The sequence below is a fragment of the Osmerus eperlanus genome, chromosome 14 (assembly GCF_963692335.1).
Source record: "Osmerus eperlanus chromosome 14, fOsmEpe2.1, whole genome shotgun sequence".
NCBI lineage: Eukaryota > Metazoa > Chordata > Actinopteri > Osmeriformes > Osmeridae > Osmerus > Osmerus eperlanus.
Window position 1 is genome coordinate 18041952 of NC_085031.1, and position 22412 is coordinate 18064363.

At 51.7% G+C, this 22412-nt stretch overlaps 1 protein-coding gene across 1 annotated transcript; it reads right to left on the reverse strand.

Annotated features, from left to right (window-relative positions):
• Positions 1–294: 294 nt before the first annotated feature.
• Positions 295–22394, reverse strand: n4bp2 (NEDD4 binding protein 2). Its single transcript, XM_062478271.1, has 18 exons — positions 21683–22394; positions 19969–20693; positions 19031–19836; positions 18792–18916; positions 17638–17726; positions 17176–17252; positions 16484–16687; positions 14235–16344; positions 13799–14171; positions 13314–13399; positions 12805–12850; positions 9499–9716; positions 8349–8464; positions 8092–8203; positions 6499–6714; positions 3362–3530; positions 2188–2311; positions 295–1848 (listed from the first exon to the last, which is right to left on the reverse strand). Exons 1-18 carry the CDS (start codon positions 21924–21926, stop codon positions 1800–1802), a joined length of 5889 nt encoding a protein of 1962 aa, XP_062334255.1. The 5' UTR covers positions 21927–22394; the 3' UTR covers positions 295–1799.
• Positions 22395–22412: the final 18 nt, after the last annotated feature.

Below are 22412 nucleotides of genomic sequence, written 5' to 3' on the forward strand. Positions count from 1 at the left end.
GTCTGAAGTGAGGAGGCGTGGTCTGAAGTAAGGAAGCGTGGTCTGAAGTAAGGAAGCGTGGTCTGAAGTGAGGAGGCGTGGTCTGAAGTGAGGAAGCGTGGTCTGAAGTGAGGAGGCGTGGTCTGAAGTGAGGAAGCGTGGTCTGAAGTAAGGAAGCGTAATGGAGCAGAGAAGTAAGGGGGCGTGGTCTGAAGTAAGGAAGCGTAATGGAGCAGAGAAGTAAGGGGGCGTGGTCTGAAGTAAGGAAGCATAATGGAGCAGAGAAGTAAGGAGGCGTGGTCTGAAGGTCTGAGCTGCTGTTAGAGCATACAAAACTCTTTATTCAATTGCAATTAAATCTTTAAAAATCAACAATCCTGAATACAAAAATAGACATTTATTGTACAAGTTTGTAGAATGTAGTTTGTTTGGCATATGCTAAGAAAGACAACAACTTTGTTCAACCGGGCTTGAAATCTTACAAAAAATATAGTTTTTGAAGCAGCACACAGAGTAAACGCAAGCATAGCGTTTATCCCATACTTCCCTTTTATAAAATAAACACACAACACTGTTGTATATATATATATATGTAAATCTGATAAAAGGTTTTGGCTATGGCTAGATACAGCACTAATGGCACTTGTAAAAAATGTAAACTTGTACCCCAAAAAACGTATTAAATGACTGGCCTCATAGACAAAGCACATGACAGCTTTTAAAGTGTTTAAATTTAGAACGCAGCATGTCTGTCTGCCACCTGTCTGTCTGCAGTTACCACCTGTCTGTCTGCCACCTGTCTGTCTGCAGCTACCACCTGTCTGTCTGCCACCTGTCTGCTGCTAACTAGCAGGTGTACCTGAGTAAAACCCTGAATTCAAGAGCAGAACATAAGAAGTCCAACCTCTTGCATGGTGATTAGTGTGTGCTTCTGTACCGAGGTGGTGCATTCTGTACAGGCTGTTAAAATATCCATAATCACTCTGGAGGCTTCAGCCTCCTGGTCTTCAGGATCCCTGGACCCTCACCCTAAGGACCCTAACCCTAAGGACCCTCACCCTAAGGACCCTAACCCTGTATTCCACGCAGGACAACTATAAATAACACCAAGGGAATCCCAGCTCTAAATTATTGTCTTAATCAAACATGATCTACAACCTATAAAACGCCTTCACTTAAAATAATTACCAACCTGCCTCTCAGAACAGATGAAGATTCTGACTGATTGACAGGCACAGATTCAGACATATATTATTAATAATAATAATAATAGTAGGAATAGTAAATCGTCAGTGCCCATAGTCTGGACTGAGTCTGTGCAGCCGGTCATCCCTGAGCTATGTCAGTTAACATCTTAAAACTAAAATTGATCTGTTAAAATTATGTATAAAAGTATAGCAAGATATCATTAAAATATATTCATAAAACATTTTTCTAATATATTATACTATAAAGGAATAACATTAAGAGATTACCTTGCTTTGCACCCAGAATAATTGTAAAAAATTGTGTAATATCGTGTTATTTCTTTGTCAGCTATCAAAATAACTGAAAGAGGGAGAGTGAGATAGAAGGGGAGAGAGAGGAGGGGGGGAGAAAGAGAGAGAAGGGGATAGAGAAGGAGAGAGAAAAGGAGAGACAGAGGATGAAGAGGAGGTTGGTTCTGAGGGTATGATAGAGTAGACCAGTGTGGAGGTGTTGAAAAACGTGCAGAGCTGTGTATGTGTGTGTGAGAGAGAGAATGTGAGTGTTTTTGACTGTGTGTGAGAGTGTGTTTGTGTGTGTGTGAGAGTGCGTTTGTGTTTGTTTGCGTGATGCTCTCAGGTCTTCAGCGACACCAACACCAGGCCAGGTTTAGACTCTGTGTACCTGGGAGAGAGAGAGGGGGGTTAGGAGGGAAAGCTGTGTGTACCTGTAGCTATGGCTGCTGAGGTAGTGTGTGCGTGTGTACCTGTAACCATGGCTGCTGAGGTAGTGTGTGTGTGTACCTGTAACCATGGTTGCTGAGGTAGTGTGTGTGTACCTGTAACCATGGTTGCTGAGGTAGTGCGTGTGTACCTGTAACCATGGTTGCTGAGGTAGTGCAGGTGTGTACCTGTAACCATGGTTGCTGAGGTAGTGCAGGTGTGTACCTGTAACCATGGCTGCTGAGGTAGTGTGTGTGTGTACCTGTAAACATAGTTGCTAAGGTAGTGTGTGTGTGTGTACCTGTAACCATGGTTGCTGAGGTAGTCTAAGACGGCGGGCCGGATGCGAGCCACGCCCCCCTGGCTGTGGTTTCCTCTTCCTGTGATGACAGACAGCTGAGGACCACACACACCCTGCTGCCACTCTGGGGGGGGAGGGGGGAGAGAGAGAGAGAGAGAGAGAGAGAGAGGGTTAACACACCCCCTACTGCCACTCTGGGGGGGAGGGGGGAGAGAGAGCGAGAGAGAGAGAGAGAGAGAGAGAGAGAGAGAGAGAGAGAGAGAGAGAGAGGGAGTGAGAGAGAGAGAGGGTTAACACACCCCCTACTGCCACTCTGGAGAGAGAGAGAGAGAGAGAGAGAGAGAGAGAGAGAGAGAGAGAGAGAGAGGGTTAACACACACCCTGCTGCCACTCTGGGGGGGGAGGGGGGAGAGAGAGAGAGAGAGAGAGAGAGAGAGAGAGAGAGAGAGAGAGAGAGAGAGAGAGAGAGAGAGAGGGTTAACACACCCCCTACTGCCACTCTGGAGAGAGAGAGAGAGAGAGAGAGAGAGAGAGAGAGAGAGAGAGAGAGAGAGAGAGAGAGAGGGTTAACACACCCCCTACTGCCACTCTGGAGAGAGAGAGAGAGAGAGAGAGAGAGAGAGAGAGAGAGAGAGAGAGAGAGAGAGAGAGAGGGTTAACACACCCCCTACTGCCACTCTGGAGAGAGAGAGAGAGAGAGAGAGAGAGAGAGAGAGAGAGAGAGAGAGAGAGGGTTAACACACCCCCTACTGCCACTCTGGGGGGGGAGGGGGGAGAGAGAGAGAGAGAGAGAGAGAGAGAGAGAGAGAGAGAGAGAGAGAGAGAGAGAGAGAGAGAGAGAGAGAAAGAGAGAGGGTTAACACACCCCCTACTGCCACTCTGGGGGGGGTGTGTTTAGTGTGTGTAGTGTGTATAGTGTGTGTAGTGTGTGTAGTGTGTATAGTGTGTGTAGTGTGTATAGTGTGTGTAGTGTGTATGGTGTGTGTGTGGTGTGTAAAGTGTGTGTATTGTGTGTGTGGTGTGTGTGTATAGTGTGTGTAGTGTGTATAGTGTGTGTAGTGTCAGAGGAAGTCAGATGGCTGAGCGGTTAGGGAGTGTGTGTAGTGGGTGTAGTGTGTGTAGTGTGTGTAGTGTGTGTAGTGTGTGTAGTGTGTGTAGTGTGTGTAGTGTGTACCTGAGGTCTTCAGCTGCAGGACATGATCCAGTGTATCCAGGGCCTCAGGGACATGCAGGCCATGCAGGTCCAGGGTGTTCTGTGGCAGCAGGGGGGCGTTGACCTGCTGGAAGATCCTGGAGGCAGCACGCCGGTGGGCCTCTCGCATCCTCTGGCCATGGAGACGCCCCTGACACACGCACACACACACCATACAAACACACACACGCACACACCATACAAACACACACACCATACACACACACACACCATACACACACATACCAAAGAGCAACGGGTAGTCAAGTTAAATAAGAACTTGTTGCTGACCAGAGTTGGACTCATTAATCCACTTCTGCCTTGCCTCACTACTGGCTGCCTGACTACTGCCTCGCCTTCGTACAGGTCCGTCCCCTCCCTGCTGGGCGTAGGAGGAGGCCACCTCCCCCTCCCCTCCCTGCTGGGCGTAGGAGGAGGCCACCTCCCCCTCCCCTCCCTGCTGGGCGTAGGAGGAGGCCACCTCCCCCTCCCCTCCCTGCTGGGCGTAGGAGGAGGCCACCTCCCCCTCCCCTCCCTGCTGGGCGTAGGAGGAGGCCACCTCCCCCTCCCCTCCCTGCTGGGCGTAGGAGGAGGCCACCTCCCCCTCCCCAGGGGTCTAAACTGCAAACAAATGGTCGCATTTAGCGGAAAAAATTGAGACAGTGTGAGTTTTACAACTACCTGCCCATGTGCAACCTGCAAATGTGACTTTTTTTTTCATGTTGAAAAACAAGGAGGGAGCGAGACTGCCAGGGGTGGCCAACGTGTGTGAGGGGGGAGGGTCCGTGAGGGGGGAGGGTCCGTGAGGGGGGAGGGTCCGTGAGGGGGGACGGTCCGTGAGGGGGGAGGGTCCGTGAGGGGGGAGGGTCCGTGAGTGTGAGTGGGGAGGGTCCGTGAGGGGGGAGGGTCCGTGAGTGTGAGTAGGGAGGGTCCGTGAGTGTGAGGGGGGAGGGTCCGTGAGTGTGAGGGTCCGTGAGGGGGGAGGGTCCGTGAGTGTGAGGGGGGAGGGTCCGTGAGGGGGGAGGGTCCGTGAGTGTGAGGGGGGAGGGTCCGTGAGTGTGAGGGTCCGTGAGGGGGGAGGGTCCGTGAGTGTGAGGGTCCGTGAGGGGGGAGGGTCCGTGAGTGTGAGGGTCCGTGAGGGGGGAGGGTCCGTGAGTGTGAGGGGGGAGGGTCCGTGAGGGGGGAGGGTCCGTGAGTGTGAGGGGGGAGGGTCCGTGAGTGTGAGGGTCCGTGAGGGGGGAGGGTCCGTGAGTGTGAGTGGGGAGGGTGAAGATGAACTTTTAATTTAGTTCAATTGGTTATATAAAGTTGGATAGAACTGTGCAATTAGTGAGCATTTTGTAGAGAAATGAAAACATGTTGCGTCACAACAGTTATTTGCACAAATGCTCCTGTAATGAGTTGGAAAGACGGGAGGTTGGCAGACGTGGCACACAGCTTTGAGTGTCGTTTATTCAAGTAGGCCTTCAAAGACAAAACTTTAACAGAATAGCTAACTCCCCACAACGTGGCCCACACCTCACTGCGCCCTTAGTGAAGGTGGCTGAGCAGTTAGGGAATCGGGCTAGTAATCTGAAGGTTGCCAGTTCGATTCCCGGCCGTGCCAAATGACGTTGTGTCCTTAGGCAAGGCACTTCACCCTACTTGCCTCAGGGGAATGTCCCTGTACTTACTGTAAGTCGCTTTGGATAAGAGTGTCTGCTAAATGACTAAATGTAAAGGTGCAGTGTCCCACACCTCACTGCGCCCTTAAAGGTGCAGTGTCCAGTGATTCCCACACAGATTAATTCATGGCGGTGCGCCACAGAATCAACACCGCCCGCCACATATTGCGTTTCGTTATAATATATATTAGTTAATGCTATTTAAAACACGCAGCGTATTCGTTCAGCTGCATTTCCTTTCCCTGCTCTCCCTCCGTCTCTCGGTCACTCTTGCGTCTCTCATATACACACACACACACACAGTCACAACGTCAGCACACGTTAGCAACGACGCATAGATACGCCGTTCTAGACAGACCGCAATATCAGCGAGCCCTCAGCATTAGAACCGTAGCTAAAAGTCTAGGAAATTTGAGGCTACTCTCTGCTAGGTACCTACGAATATGTCTTAATCTGCTAGACCAGTCGTTCTTTTGGTGAGCAGTCTCACAAGCCCTACTTACGCGGCGTCATGGAGCCGACCAACTAAATAGTTATTTAGCACTAGCGTTGCTACCTGCATATATGTAGTATACCTGCATACTGTGTAACAAATGATTAACAAAATAATTATTTTGCCCCCCCCTGCCCGACCCCCACAAATTGCTTTTAATCAAATGAAATCAAATTTATTTGTATAGCCCTTTTTACACGCAAGCATGTCACAGAGGGCTTCACACATGCCCATAGAACTGCCCCTCAACCAACCTAAACCCTCAAGGAAGACAAGGAAAAACTCCCAGAAAAATCTCAACAGGAGAAAAAAATGGAAGAAACCCCTGGGAGGAGCAATTCAGAGAGGGATCCCCTCCTCCAGAGACGGTTGGTGAGACGGGTTGGTTTAATCTGTGGGAAACACTGGTGTCCCACACCTCACTGCGCCCTTAAAGTTGCAGTGTCCCACACCTCACTGCGCCCTTAAAGGTGCAGTGTCCCACACCTGACTGCGCCCTTAAAGGTGCAGTGTCCCACACCTCACTGCGCCCTTAAAGGTGCAGTGTCCCACATCTCACTGCGCCCTTAAAGATGTAGTGTCCCACACCTCACTGCGCCCTTAAATGTGCAGTGTCCCACACCTCACTGCGCCCTTAAAGGTGCAGTGTCCCACACCTCACTGCGCCCTTAAATGTGCAGTGTCCCACACCTCACTGCGCCCTTAAAGGTGCAGTGTCCCACACCTCACTGCGCCCTTAAAGATGCAGTGTCCCACACCTCACTGCGCCCTTAAAAGGTGCAGTGTCCCACACCTCACTGCACCCTTAAAGGTGCAGTGTCCCACACCTCACTGCACCCTTAAAGGTTCAACGTCCCACACCTGACTGCGCTCTTAAAGGTGCAGTGTCCCACACCTCACTGCGCCCTTAAAGGTGCAGTGTCCACTTGAACCTGTCCAGGGTTCAACCCTAACCCCCCTACCTGCTGGGCGTAGAAGGAGGCCACCTCCCCGCTCCCCTGCCTGTAAGCCTCAGCTGCCTTAGAGAAGCTCTGCTGCTGCCGGCTCTGGTGCAGACGAGCCTCGGCCCTGAAGTCCTCGTACTCTGGGTCCTTCACATCCTGGTACTGCCGCTCGGCATGCTGGGACAGCTGCTGCTCGGCATGCTGGGAAGAGGGGCTGTCTGGAAGCTTGCGCATCTGATGTGACACAGGGGGAAGTGTTTGTGGGGTAAAAGCAGCAGGAAGAAAGAGAGATAATCAAGTAAATAAATTAAAATACAATTGATGTATAATAAAGATAGTGTGTAAATGCGTGTGAGAGTGTTTATGTGAGTGTGTATGTGTGTATGAGATAGGTGTGTAAGTAGGGATGGGTATCGAGAACCGGTTCTTATTTAGAACCGGTTCCCAGTGAATCGATTCCTTGGAATCGTTAGCAAAATTCCTTAACGATTCTGTTAACGAACTCTGTGCCGTTAAACAATTAAAATGCTAAGTTTAATAATGGATTAAAAATCGATATTCAGTTTAATAATGCGACACGCGAACGTCTGTCTGAATAAACTATAAAAGTTTGTGCACGCATGCGCAAAGACAGACTGCAGCAAACATGGCAACTAGGAATAAGCGTTCTAAAGTTTGGTTGTATTTCACACAACAAAATGACAACAACGCCACTTGTAACGCGTGTAAAAAGTCTATTTCGTGGGAGGAAATACTACAAATATGAAAAAGCATTTGAACACACAGCATGGAATGAAGTTACTGGAACGTCATGTGTTCGATGCATGCAGCAGCGCAGCTAACGTTCGCGCTTCATCTCTAACTATCTAAGGTAGAGCTAAACTGCTCAAAAGTGATCACAACCACTTGTTACTGTGTGAAGCAATTTGCCTTTATTGTGTGTAGTCAATCTAGTTATCTTCTGTCCCGTCGTTTGAAGCATACATTTTAGCTCCGGCATTCGTCTCCCATTAGTATTGATCATTTCACGTTATCGGGGCGGCGTGTGTTATCAGCAAACGTTCGCGTGTCGCATTATTAAACTGAGCATATAGATTTTTAATCCATTATTAAACTTCGCATTTTAATTGTTTAACCTTTTAATAGTCCTGTTAAATGTGCCTGAAAACGCCTAAACAACATACCCAAAGTACATTGAAAGCTGTTGTTGAACGATTTGGTGTGACACTGAAGTTATTTCCCCTGTTGTTAGGACCCCTGTAAGTCCTACTGGTGTTGAGTAATAGAAGCTTGAACACAAGGAAACTGAAAGTTTCTATCTCCGACTAGATTTTGTTTTGAAAACAGAGGCCTGAAGAGGCCTAGAGGTGGTAGGTATTACCTCATTTCAGAGCCAGTCAAAGCCAGTTTGAGAAATTCGTTTAGAACGAGTGTGTGTATGTGTGGGGGGGTGCAGGACGCACAGACCTAGTTGGCTGTAGAGGGGAACATCGATAAGAGAATCGATAAGGAATCGAATCGATAAGCAGGAATTGATAAGGAGTCGGAATCGTTAAAATCTTATCAATACGCATCCCTATGTGTAAGAGAGGTGTGTGTGTGCGTGTGCACCTTTTCCCTCTCCCTGCTGGGGGTCCTGGAAGGGGGAGGAGCCACCACCGTCCTCACCGGACCCTCGTCCAACACAGAGCGCAGGAACCGTTCTGTCTGCTCCAGGCTGTAGCTGTGTATACACACATATAAACATATATATACACACACACATATATATACACAACAAACTTTTACCTTGTTGCCACTGCATGTGTGTCCATTTGTGTGTATACTGTTTGTGTGTATGTGGGCGTGCATGTGTGTGTGTCCCTCACTTGTGATCCCTGAAGATGTCCTTGAGGAAGAGAGTGTCCAGCGAGGGGAAAAGCTGGAACAGCTGCTTCTCTCTGAGCAGAGAAGCTCCATCATGCCTGGGCGCCTCAGCCCTGCCCTGGGGAGCACACACACACACACACTGAAGAGCACACACACACACACTGGGGAGCACACACACACACACACTGAAGAGCACACACACACACACACTGAAGAGCACACACACACACACTGGGGAGCACACACACACACACACTGAAGAGCACACACACACACACACTGAAGAGCACACACACACACACACACTGAAGAGCACACACACACACACACACTGAAGAGCACACACACACACACACTGAAGAGCACACACACACACACACACACACTGAAGAGCACACACACACACACACTGAAGAGCACACACACACACACACTGAAGAGCACACACACACACACACACTGAAGAGTACACACACACACACACACACTGAAGAGCACACACACACACACACACTGAAGAGCACACACACACACACACACTGAAGAGCACACACACACACACACACACACTGAAGAGTACACACACACACACACTGAAGAGCACACACACACACACACACTGAAGAGCACACACACACACACACACTGAAGAGCACACACACACACACACACTGAAGAGCACACACACACACACACACACTGAAGAGCACACACACACACACACTGAAGAGCACACACACACACACTGAAGAGCACACACACACTGAAGAGCACACACACACACACACACACACTGAAGAGCACACACACACACTGAAGAGCACACACACACTGAAGAGCACACACACACACACACACTGAAGAGCACACACACACACACACTGAAGAGCACACACACACACACACTGAAGAGCACACACACACACACACTGAAGAGCACACACACTGAAGAGCACACACACACACTGAAGAGCACACACACACACACACTGAAGAGCACACACACACACACACACTGAAGAGTACACACACACACACACTGAAGAGCACACACACACACACACTGAAGAGCACACACACACACACACACTGAAGAGCACACACACACACACACAATAGTGTGTGTATAGTGTGCGTGTGTGTGTGTACCAGTCTCTGCTGCAGGGCCAGCTCCTCGGTCATGATGGCTCTCAGGGACACGTGTGGGCGGGACACACTCCAGTGGTCCATCAGAACCGCCTCATCCGGGGCCTCTGATTGGCCACCCAGGGATGAGAAGCAGTCTGCACCAATCAGAAAGTGCGCTGGCTGCACCCCCTCCTTCGGTCTGGTTTTGCTCGTCTGTGATTCGCCCCAATGGACTGAACCTGGAAGAACCCACACAAACACACACATGGGTGAGAAATGGGAGAATCGTGGGAACTTTGGAACTTGCTGGTCAGTTATTTGTTTATTTACAAATAAATAAAACCACACATTTGCTGCTCTTAGTGGCAAAGTGGAGTTCTGAACTCCACATAGTTTTGAAGGAGGTCTTTCTTTTTTGCATCTGAAAGCCAACGCAAGTGGTAAATTGCGACGGTGGGCAGGAAGGGTCAAAAAGGAGGACAAAAGGGTGAAAAGGAGGACATGCAACAGCGGTCCAGACAAACGGCTGGAAAACCAGACTGTCCGGACGACAGTCTGGTCACCCTATGTGTGTCGTAGCATGTGTGGTGTGTGTTTGTGTGTGTCGTAGCATGTGTGGTGTGTGTTTGTGTGTGTCGTAGCATGTGTGGTGTGTATTTGTGTGTGTCGTAGCATGTGTGGTGTGTGTTTGTGTGTGTCGTAGCATGTGTGGTGAGTGTTTGTGTGTGTCGTAGGATGTGTGGTGTGTGTTTGTGTGTGTCGTAGCATGTGTGGTGTGTGTTTGTGTGTGGTGTGTGTCGTAGCATGTGTGGTGTGTGTTTGTGTGTGTCGTAGCATGTGGTGTGTGTTTGTGTGTGGTGTGTGTTGTAGCATGTGTGGTGTGTGTTTGTGTGTGGTGTGTGTTGTAGCATGTGTTTGTGTGTTTGTGTGTGTCGTAGCATGTGTGGTGTGTGTTCGTGTGTGGTGTGTGTCGTAGCATGTGTGGTGTGTGTTTGTGTGTGTTGTAGCATGTGGTGTGTGTTTGTGTGTGGTGTGTGTTGTAGCATGTGTGGTGTGTGTTTGTGTGTGGTGTGTGTTGTAGCATGTGTTTGTGTGTGGTGTGTGTTGTAGCATGTGTTTGTGTGTGGTGTGTGTCGTAGCATGTGTGGTGTGTGTTGTAGCATGTGTGGTGTGTGTTTGTGTGTGGTGTGTGTTGTAGCATGTGTGGTGTGTGTTGTAGCATGTGTGGTGTGTGTTTGTGTGTGGTGTGTGTTGTAGCATGTGTGGTGTGTGTTGTAGCATGTGTGGTGTGTGTTTGTGTGTGGTGTGTGTTGTAGCATGTGTGGTGTGTGTTGTAGCATGTGTGGTGTGTGTTTGTGTGTGGTGTGTGTTGTAGCATGTGTGGTGTGTGTTTGTGTGTGGTGTGTGTTGTAGCATGTGTGGTGTGTGTTTGTGTGTGGTGTGTGTTGTAGCATGTGTGGTGTGTGTTGTAGCATGTGTGGTGTTTGTGTGTGGTGTGTGTTTGTGTGTGTGGCGTGTGTTGTAGCATGTGTGGTGTGTGTTTGTGTGTGGTGTGTGTTTGTGTGTGGTGTGTGTTTGTGTGTGGTGTGTGTTTGTGTGTGGTGTGTGTTTGTGTGTGGTGTGTGTTTGTGTGTGGTGTGTGTTGTAGCATGTGTGGTGTGTGTTTGTGTGTGGTGTGTGTTGTAGCATGTGTGGTGTGTGTTTGTGTGTGGTGTGTGTTTGTGTGTGGTGTGTGTTTGTGTGTGGTGTGTGTTGTAGCATGTGTGGTGTGTGTTTGTGTGTGGTGTGTGTTTGTGTGTGGTGTGTGTTTGTGTGTGTTGTAGCATGTGTGGTGTGTGTTTGTGTGTTTGTGTGTGGTGTGTGTTTGTGTGTGGTGTGTGTTGTAGCATGTGTGGTGTGTGTTTGTGTGTTTGTGTGTGGTGTGTGTTTGTGTGTGGTGTGTGTTGTAGCATGTATGGTGTGTGTTTGTGTGTGGTGTGTGTTTGTGTGTGTTGTGTGTTTGTGTGTGGTGTGTGTTGTAGCATGTGTGGTGTGTGTTTGTGTGTGGTGTGTGTTGTAGCATGTGTGGTGTGTGTTGTAGCATGTGTGGTGTGTGTTTGTGTGTGGTGTGTGTTGTAGCATGTGTGGTGTGTGTTGTAGCATGTGTGGTGTGTGTTTGTGTGTGGTGTGTGTTGTAGCATGTGTGGTGTGTGTTTGTGTGTGGTGTGTGTTGTAGCATGTGTGGTGTGTGTTTGTGTGTGGTGTGTGTTGTAGCATGTGTGGTGTTTGTGTGTGGTGTGTGTGGCGTGTGTTGTAGCATGTGTGGTGTGTGTTTGTGTGTGGTGTGTGTTTGTGTGTGGTGTGTGTTTGTGTGTGGTGTGTGTTGTAGCATGTGTGGTGTGTGTTTGTGTGTGGTGTGTGTTTGTGTGTGGTGTGTGTTGTAGCATGTGTGGTGTGTGTTTGTGTGTGGTGTGTGTTTGTGTGTGGTGTGTGTTTGTGTGTGGTGTGTGTTGTAGCATGTGTGGTGTGTGTTTGTGTGTGGTGTGTGTTTGTGTGTGGTGTGTGTTTGTGTGTGGTGTGTGTTTGTGTGTGGTGTGTGTGGTGTGTGTTGTAGCATGTGTGGTGTGTGTTTGTGTGTGGTGTGTGTTTGTGTGTGGTGTGTGTTTGTGTGTGGTGTGTGTTGTAGCATGTGTGGTGTGTGTTTGTGTGTGGTGTGTGTTTGTGTGTGTTGTGTGTTTGTGTGTGGTGTGTGTTGTAGCATGTGTGGTGTGTGTTTGTGTGTGGTGTGTGTGGTGTGTGTTTGTGTGTGGTGTGTGTTTGTGTGTGGTGTGTGTTGTAGCATGTGTGGTGTGTGTTTGTGTGTGGTGTGTGTTTGTGTGTTTGTGTGTGGTGTGTGTTGTAGCATGTGTGGTGTGTGTTTGTGTGTGGTGTGTGTGGTGTGTGGTGTGTGTTGTAGCATGTGTGGTGTGTGTTTGTGTGTGGTGTGTGTGGTGTGTGTTTGTGTGTGGTGTGTGTTGTAGCATGTGTGGTGTGTGGTGTGTGTTGTAGCATGTGTGGTGTGTGTGTGTGTGTGGTGTGTGTTTGTGTGTGGTGTGTGTTTGTGTGTGTTTGTGTGTGGTGTGTGTTGTAGCATGTGTGGTGTGTGTGTGGTGTGTGTTTGTGTGTGGTGTGTGTGGTGTGTGTTTGTGTGTGGTGTGTGTTTGTGTGTGGTGTGTGTTTGTGTGTGGTGTGTGTTGTAGCATGTGTGGTGTGTGTTTGTGTGTGGTGTGTGTGGTGTGTGTTTGTGTGTGGTGTGTGTTTGTGTGTGGTGTGTGTTGTAGCATGTGTGGTGTGTGTGTGTTCACTCACTCTCCTGCAGCACATGGTAGGAGAGTGCTGCTTGTCTCTGCTTCTCCTGTAGACACAAGTTTAGGATCACACACACACAATCAGATAAAGATGCGGGTTTAAACTTTGGCCTTCAATGTGAATGTTTATAGAGTAACATGGTGTGACCACTTACTACCTGTCCTCTGCCTCTCCTGTCCTCTGCCTCTCCTGTCCTCTGCCTCTCCTGTCCTCTGCCTCTCCTGTCCTCTGCCTCTCCTGTCCTCTGCCTCTCCTGTCCTCTGCCTCTCCTGTCCTCTGCCTCTCCTGTCCTCTGCCTCTCCTGTCCTCTGCCTCTCCTGTCCTCTGCCTCTCCTGTCTTCTGCCTCACCTGTCTTCTGCCTCACCTGTCTTCTGCCTCACCTGTCTTCTGCCTCTCCTGACCTCTGCCTCTCCTGACCTCTGCCTCACCTGACCTCTGCCTCTCCTGACCTCTGCCTCACCTGTCTTCTGCCTCTCCTGACCTTTGCCTCTCCTGACATCTGCCTCACCTGGAGGGTGTCCTTCCAGGTCTGGTGGAGCAGCCGAGCCGTGCCGAGATCCATCTGGATGGAGTAGTCTTCCGTTGAGCACGCTCCTGACCCGTGGGGAAGAGGAGGAGGGAAGAGAGGAGAGAGAGGAGGGAGAAAGGAGAGGAGGGGAGAGAGGAGCGGAGGGAAAGGAGAGGGGAGGAGGGCAGGGAGAGGAAAGGAGGGAGAGAGGAGGGGGAGGAAAGAATAAGAAGACGGGAGAGAGAGGAGAGGGGAAAGAGAGAGGAGGGGAAGGGAGAAAGAGAGAACGGAGAGGATGAGAAGAGGGAAGAGAGGAAGATGGAGGATAAGCTGTTTATATCTTTCCTGTCTTGTTTGTCATGTTTAGGGATTAGGGTTGTCATATTAAAGGGAAACAGTGAGATTCAGAGATCAAAAGGAACAGAATCATCTTTAGACAACAGTTTGTTTTATTAGTTTCTATTCTTGGTGCTCCCGGGTGTTACCTGGGTCGACCCCTACGGGCCCAAATAGCTCTGTGAGCTGCAGAGCCAGCTCTGTGGGCAGCTTCAGCTCCACACTCTGGATGTTCACCAGTCTGCTCCTCCTCTCTTCTCTCTCCCTCCTCTCCTCGTCCGCCCGTCTGTCCATCTCCTCAAGCTGAGCCAGGAGTGAAAGGGTCGCCTCGTCTCCTGATGACTCTCCCTGCTCCTCCCCCCTCGCTCGCCCCTCTACCCAACCTCCCCCTCCACCTTCTGACAGGCTGCTGGAAACCTCTGATGTCATTTCCTGTTCTAGGGGCTTTCTTCCTCCCTGGGTTGGTTCAGAGTTTCTAAACTCACTCCTACCTCCCTCTCCCTCCAACCTATCACTCCCAACCTTCTCTCTCCCCCCTCCCCTGTGCCCCCCCATCCCTCCCCCTGTGCCCCCCCATCCCTCCTCCATCTGAGCGTCCCATCCTGCCTCCAGCCCTGACCCACCACGCAGCACTGATGCCATCGAGCCCTCCATCACCTCCTCCTCTACTTCCCTGTACAGCCTCTCTCCAGAGTCCAGCAGCAGGTTGCTGGTCCAGTCCAGGTTCTGCTGGCAGGTGTCGTACAGGTGCTCCAGTTCCTCCAGGCTGACCAGTCCGAAGTGCTGTCTGAGTATCTCCAGGCTCTGCTCCCGGCTGGTGGTCCCCAGCTCCGCCTCCTCCACCTGGGAGCCCTTTTCATGCACCGCGCGGTACGGCACCCCCTGGGAGCTGGAGGGCTGAACTGCAGCATCTGAGAGCCCAGGCAAGAAGCGGGAAGGGTTGCTGCGGACAACGGTGATGCCGGGAGGAAGGTCGGCCCGAGGTACACCGGTGTAGGAGCCGTGGTCGTCTTGGTGATTGTGGTTGTCTTGGTGATCAAGGCGCCAGAGGAGGGCAAAGTCTTGAGGGTCGGTTTGCGTGTGGTGTCCAATGGCCGAGGACACAAGAGCAGGGGTGAGGGAGCGAGGGTGGAGATCGGGTGGAAGGTCAGGGTCACAGTTGAAGCTAGGGTAAGGGTGGTGATGCTGTGGTGCTGCTTGAGGGCTGTTCTCCAGGGGGTTGGGGTTTGGGGGAGAGGGGCAGTTCTGTGTGAATGTGAGGGCTAGCTTGCAGGCTTTCCCTGACCTGCGACCCTGCCGCTGCCTGCGCTCCTGGCTGCCTCCATTGACATGGTTGCCGTCCCCTCCCACACTGCCCTCACCTAGGACAGGGCTGACCTTGCCAACATGGCTACCGCCATCAACTGCATTGGGGTTTTGTTTGTCAGCGTCAGACTCTACACCGCCCTCACCAACATGGCTGCCCTCACCAACATGGCTGCCCTCACCAACATGGCTGCCCTCACCATCATGACAATCTTGTACTTCCACAATTTCTGAAGCAGTATTATCACAGGAGAGAGAATCATTTTGTGTTTGGTTTTCCTCTAAGTTAGACCCTGTCTCAGTAACGCCTGGTGTGAGGACTAACCCCTCTCCTTCCTCACTTTCAGACTCAACCACTGAGCTGTCTGGGGTTGTGCACTGCTGGGAGGAGCCAGATGCTTTCCAGGCAGAAACACAGTCTGGTAGCTCAGGCCGGCCATCCCCCCCCATTCCAGGGACTTGGTCTCTCCCATCCCCCCCCATGCCAGGTACTTGGTCTCCCCCTTTGCTCGACGCAAGATTGTGAGAATCCTCTGCCGTCTCCTCCCCCTCCTCTGATTGGTCAAAGGAGTTGGACATGAGGTAGGAGTCGTTGGGGGAGGAGGTTGTGGGCAAGGGGCAGGAGTCACCTGTCTGGATCAGGTCTAGAAGTTTCCGGAACTCTGTCACATCAGGACCAGCTCGCCCTTCGAACCTGTTGCCACGGTGACCACCCTCCTCTTCGTCGCGTCCTTGCCCCCTCTGACCACGCCTCCTTCCCTTCTGCCCCAGTCCCCCCACCGGCCAGTCCCCCACAAAGTCCAACAGCTCCGGCCTCGCCCTCTCTCCCCCCTCCCTCCCTTTCTCTCCCCCCTCCACCTGTCCATTTTCCAATTGGCTAGTGCCCTTCACCAGATCAGCAGGCTCTGGCCTATAGGAAGCGGTCTTCCTGTTACAATGACGCCTACCTCTCCTCTCCCTCTGACTAATCGATTCGGAGAATGCCATGGGTCTCTCGTTGCCATGGTGATCCACGTTCAGCACCAGTTCCACAACACAGTCCGGTATTTCCTGCTCTGCTTTGTGGTCAGCTTCCTGGGCCACTTCCTGTTCTGCTTCCTGGTCCACTTCTTGCTCAGCTTCCTGGTCCAACAGGGCGTCTAGTTCTGCATCCAGATCCCCCAGGTTCTCCTCTGCCAGGAGTTGGGGATCTTCCTTCCTGTCTGACTTCCTGTTCCTGGGAAGGAGGGTTTCCCTGGAGCCCTGGTCGCTGTCTCCCGGCAACCTGGACTTCCTGCCGACAGACGACACATCAGGAAGAGAGGAGAAGGGGCGGGCCCTTTGGCTGGAGCTCTCAGCCAATCGCGGTTCACCTACTAGGTCAGGTTGAGCCATTTCAGAAGACACAGGCCTATCACAGCAAGGCAGGAGGGAGACAGGAAGGGAAACACAACCATTACCATTGTCCTACCTACAATAAGCGGACAGAACTTTATACCTCAACTGTTTCTAACTGTCTCTGAGTGAGATGGGCTCAGCTGCAGGCTTACATAGTGTGGGGGATGTTCTGCTGGGGGGGCAGGGGGGCCTGGGGGCCCAGGGGGGCCTGGGGGCGCATGGGGGCCTGGGGGCCCAGGGGGGCCTGGGGGCCCAGGGGGGCCTGGGGGCCCATGATGGATTGGATGGAGACCATTTGCTCGTAGCCCTCCAGCATCCTCCTGATCCTGTCCACTGGAACACCGTGCTTGGTCCGTCTACACACACACACACACACACACACACACACACACACCAGTCATGACACACACACACACACACACCAGTCATGACACACACACACACACACACACCAGTCATGACACACACACACACACACACACACACACACACACCAGTCATGACACACACACACACACACACACACACACACACACACACCAGTCATGACACACACACACACCAGTCATGACACACACACACACACACACACACACACACCAGTCATGACACACACACACACCAGTCATGACACACACACACACCATCCAACACACACACACCATGAGGACACATACACAAGCCATAAAAAGAGACAAATTATGAAATTCCTTGACTTCATTCATTTAAAAAGGTGGTTCAAACGTCATTGGTTCATAAGTACTGACATGCAGGTAACATATGACAGATGATGAGAATGATAATAATAATGATTATAACAGTCTGTTGTGTTCCAGCTGCTCACCTCTCCAGCTCTCTGGCCTTGTGCTTCCACCAGGTGTCGGGCTCACGGAACAACACCTTATACCTGTGCCTCACAGCCTGTCACACACACACACACACACACAAAGACTTGTATCAGCAGTCTGAATCCAGTCAGCTTCTCACCTGAGCCAGGTCTCATCAGAACATCTCACCTGAGCTAGGTCTCATCAGAACATCTCACCTGAGCTAGGTCTCATCAGAACATCTCACCTGAGCTAGGTCTCATCAGAACATCTCACCTGAGCTAGGTCTCATCAGAACATCTCACCTGAGCTAGGTCTCATCAGAACATCTCACCTGAGCTAGGTCTCATCAGAACATCTCACCTGAGCTAGGTCTCATTAGAACATCTCACCTGAGCTAGGTCTCATCAGAACATCTCACCTGAGCTAGGTCTCATCAGAACATCTCACCTGAGCTAGGTCTCATCAGAACATCTCACCTGAGCTACGTAAGGTTTCATTTCCCACCCCTGCATGTTGGTGTTGTCAATTATGATGGGGAACATGCCACTCTCAAACGCTTCCTTGGCTGACGAAGACACATGAAAGAGAAAAGAAAGATTTGTTTATTAACTACAAGATATAGGGACAGAATGAGACCGACAAGCAAAGTGAGAGAGCTAAAGGCTGAGCGGAAAGAGAAAGACAGGGTTACGGATAGAGAGAGGGACAGGAGAGAGAATGATAGAGAACATGAGAGTTAGGGATAGAGAGAGAGATAGAGAGAGGGTTAGGGATATAGAGAGAGAGGGTTAGGGATAGAGAGAGGGTGAGGGATAGAGAGAGGGTTAGGGATAGAGAGAGAGAGGGTTAGGGTTAGGGATAGAGAGAGGGTTAGGGATAGAGAGAGAGGGTTAGGGATAGAGAGAGGGTTAGGGATAGAGAGAGGGTGAGGGATAGAGAGAGGGTTAGGGATAGAGAGAGGGTGAGGGATATAGAGAGGGTTAGGGATAGAGAGAGAGGGTGAGGTATAGAGAGAGGGTTAGGGATAGAGAGGGTTAGGGATAGAGAGAGAGGGTGAGGTATAGAGAGAGGGTTAGGGATAGAGAGAGGGTTAGGGTTAGAGAGAGGGTTAGGGTTAGAGAGAGGGTGAGGGATATAGAGAGGGTTAGGTATAGAGAGAGGGTTAGGGATAGAGAGAGGGTTAGGGATAGAGAGAGAGAGGGATAGAGAGAGGGTTAGGGATAGAGAGGGTTAGGGATAGAGAGAGGGTGAGGGATATAGAGAGGGTAAGGGATAGAGAGGGTTAGGGTTAGAGAGAGGGTTAGGGTTAGAGAGAGACATAGAGAGAGGGTTAGGGATAGAGAGAGACATAGAGAGAAGGTTAGGGATAGAGAGAGGGTTAGGGATAGAGAGAGGGTTAGGGTTAGAGAGAGGATTAGGGTTAGAGAGAGACATAGAGAGAGGGTTAGGGATAGAGAGAGAGAGGGTGAGGGATAGAGAGAGGGTTAGGGATAGAGAGGGTTAGGGATAGAGAGAGGGTGAGGGATAGAGAGAGGGTTAGGGATAGAGAGGGTTAGAGATAGAGAGAGGGTGAGGGATAGAGAGAGGGTTAGGGATAAAGAGGGTTAGGGATAGAGAGAGATGTGTTTACCTCTCTTCTGGTTCCACTCATGGGCGTCGCCCAAAGCAGAGGGGTCGAACTTATAGTCTCCATGACGACTGAAGTAATCGTCTGTGCTCAAGACAACTCCAGCTGGGTTCTGCTCCAGCATGGCCCTGTACACCCGCACACACACACACTTTAGAAAACACACTTGCAGTCTCTGAAAAGTCAGGTATTTCTCTGTTTTTTCATGGTGCCTAACAGCTCCCCCCCCCCGCCCCCTTTACCTGGCTAGCGTTGACTTGCCCGACCCTGGCGCGCCTCGCAGCAGAACCAGCACCTGGCCTTCCAACCGGGCCGTACCATGTGGGAGGGGTGGCTCCGGGGGGGCGGCCAGGGCCCAGGACTTAGGAATGGTGGCAGTTGGTTTGAGAGGCGCTTGACTGACAGTCCCATGAGCCAACCAGTGCGAGGCAGACAGGGTGTGAGTGTTCCAGGGGGAGGGGTTTGCAGTCACCGGGATGATGAAGGTGGAGCCCTGGTTACCATAGGGACGAGGGCAGAACTCTGGGGCCTCAGCATTCCAGAACATTGAAGGCTCCTCACCAACAGTTCCTCTGCTAGCGCTGCCCTTAGCCCTGGCGCCGCCCACCATCCCCCCAGATGGTATGGCCCTGTCCTGAGAAGGGGAGATGGACCGGTCCTGTTTCCTGTAGGCCTGGAAAGCTGAGGGCCGGCCGGCCGCTCCTAGGTCCAAAGAACTGTTGTGTTTGTCTCCAGCTGGTTCAGAGGAGGTCAGGTGGCTAAAGTCCAGCAATGAGCTGTGCTCCTGGTAAACAGTCTCCCTGGAGAAGCTCAACTGGGTGACAGGGGAGTAGCTCCTGGAGGCCTGCCCCACACCGATCTCTCTCTCTGGAGCGGGCTGGCCGGCGCCTCTGGTCCCTGTCTCCACGCTGATCTGAAGGAGCTCAGGCAGGACCAGCTGGGGGGATCTGGGGGGAGGCTGAGAGGAAGAGGGGGCTCTGGGGGGAGGCTGAGAGGCAGAGGGGGCTCTGGAGGCAGGCTGAGAGGAAGAGGGGGCTCTGGGGGGAGGATGAGAGGAAGAGGGGACTCTGGGGGGAGGATGAGAGGCAGAGGGGGCTCTGGAGGCAGGCTGAGATGAAGAGGGGGCTCTGGAGGCAGGCTGAGAGGAAGAGGCGGCTCTGGAGGCAGGCTGAGAGGCAGAGGGGGCTCTGGAGGCAGGATGAGAGGAAGAGGGGGCTCTGGAGGCAGGCTGAGAGGCAGAGGGGGCTCTGGGGGGAGGATGAGAGGCAGAGGGGGCTCTGGAGGCAGGCTGAGAGGCAGAGGGGGCTCTGGAGGCAGGCTGAGAGGCAGAGGGGGCTCTGGAGGCAGGCTGAGAGGCAGAGGGGGATCTGGAGGCAGGCTGAGAGGCAGAGGGGGCTCTGGGGGGAGGCTGAGAGGCAGAGGGGGATCTGGAGGCAGGCTGAGAGGCAGAGGGGGATCTGGAGGCAGGCTGAGAGGCAGAGGGGGCTCTGGGGGCAGGCTGAGAGGAAGAGGGGGCTCTGGAGGCAGGCTGAGAGGCAGAGGGGGCTCTGGGGGGAGGCTGAGAGGCAGAGGGGGATCTGGAGGCAGGCTGAGAGGCAGAGGGGGCTCTGGGGGCATGCTGAGAGGAAGAGGGGGCTCTGGAGGCAGGCTGAGAGGCAGAGGGGGCTCTGGGGGGAGGGCTGGTCAGAGTCTCTAACTCGCGGTCAATGAGAAGGTCAAAGTCCTCCGTCAGGTGGAAGTCATCTTCTGTCCCGGTAAGGCAAGAGACCTGAGGAGGAGGGTCCAAGGGGGGGTGACGGGCCAGGAGAGCAGCAGCCCTCTCAAACCCAGAGACCGGGGGAGGGGAGGGGGCCACACCCTCGGCTGCTTCTGAGAGCTCCAGGAGAGAATCCATCGCATTCTCAACTAGAGGGAGGGAGGAGAGAAGAAGAGGGGAGGGAGGAGAGAAGAAGAGGGGAGGGAGGAGAGAAGAAGAGGGGAGGGAGGAGAGAAGAAGAGGGGAGGGAGGAGAGAAGAAGAGGGGAGGGAGGAGAGAAGAAGAGGGGAGGGAGGAGAGAAGAAGAGGGAGGGAGGAGAGATGAAGAGGAGACGGAGGGAGGAGAGAAGAGGGAGGAGAGATGAAGAGGGGACGGAGGAGAGAAGAAGATGAGGGAGGAGAGATGAAGAGGGGAGGGAGGGAGGGGAGAAGAGGGAGAAAGGTGAGAAGAGGGAGGAGAGATGAAGAGGGGACGGAGGAGAGATGAAGAGGGAGAGAGGAGAGATGAAGAGGGGACGGAGGGAGGTGAGAAGAGGAGGGAGGAGAGATGAAGAGGGGAGGGAGGGAGGTGAGAAGAGGAGGGAGGAGAGATGAAGAGGGGAGGGAGGGAGGTGAGAAGAGGAGGGAGGAGAGATGAAGAGGGGAGGGAGGGAGCGGAGAAGAGGAGGGAGAAAGGTGAGAAGAAGAGGGAGGAGAGAAGAGGAGGGAGGGGAGGGAGGGAGGAGAGAGGTAAATAATGAGTGTTGTGGGAGTTCACACACACAAGGGTATCAGGGGTATAAAACTACCAGTGTATCGGGGTGATGGTATCACTCAATCACATAATACACTCCTGAATCTACTCCCTGGAAAGTCGTGGCAGTACTCTGAATGCATCGTATAATTATTAGTGGCTTAATGAAGGATGACTGATAGGTTATACGAGATGCAGCAGCTAGTTACATAATCATATTCTCACGTTGATGTCATCAGTTCAGAAGTCGTGATGCGGACGAGCACGCGACCACCGACCTTCATTGATGAACCTTCTGTCCCGCGCGCGTGTTAGCACACCAGTTCAACTAACGAGACCCACAATACTACACCGAATGTCTAAAAAGTTACGAGAGCGGCTTGTGCCTGATTTAGACTGGATTACCTTTAAAATCACATTCTGCTAGTACGATGTGAATAACTTCAGGGTCCAAATGAGAAAAAATGTCTTGCATGTTTTTCACGATGTCCTTGTCTTGATACATCGAGTTCGGTAACTGGAAGTTCCCCCTACCCGTGGCCCCGTCGTCATTACTACCGTGCGTTCGGTAGCCCGTGTTGCTGCAACTATCGTTTGACAGTCCAGGCACTTCTGCTGGGATGTGCCCGTTTTTCTTTTTCCGTGGCATTCCCGTAATCAAACGAGATGTGCCCCAACTCTAATGAACCCAGTGTTGCTAGATGATCCGAGGGTAGTCGTAAACTAGATAGCTAGCTAGCGTTGTGGTTGGTGTTTATCTCAATGCTAAAAACAACCGAGCGAACTAGCAGGAAGCAACATTAGTAGTCGGGTGACAGCACTCCTAGCGAATACTTTGGGAACAGAAACTCCTAAGCCTACCTTTGCTAAAACGTCAAATATGAACCTTCAAAGTACCGAAAAACCCATATCCATGCATTATTAACAACACGGAAACGGGTTACCTCGTGCACACATCTCCTTCTAAATACACGGTATAATAATATATACAATAGCCTAACTAAAATATAAGAAATAGAACATGAAATAAATGATAACTACTTTGCATATTTGAGCTGTCAGTCGTAGTTCAGTTTGGTTACAAGCTCAAATGCCGCCCAGCTTTCTATGTTACCCTGAACCTGGGTGGGTTAGT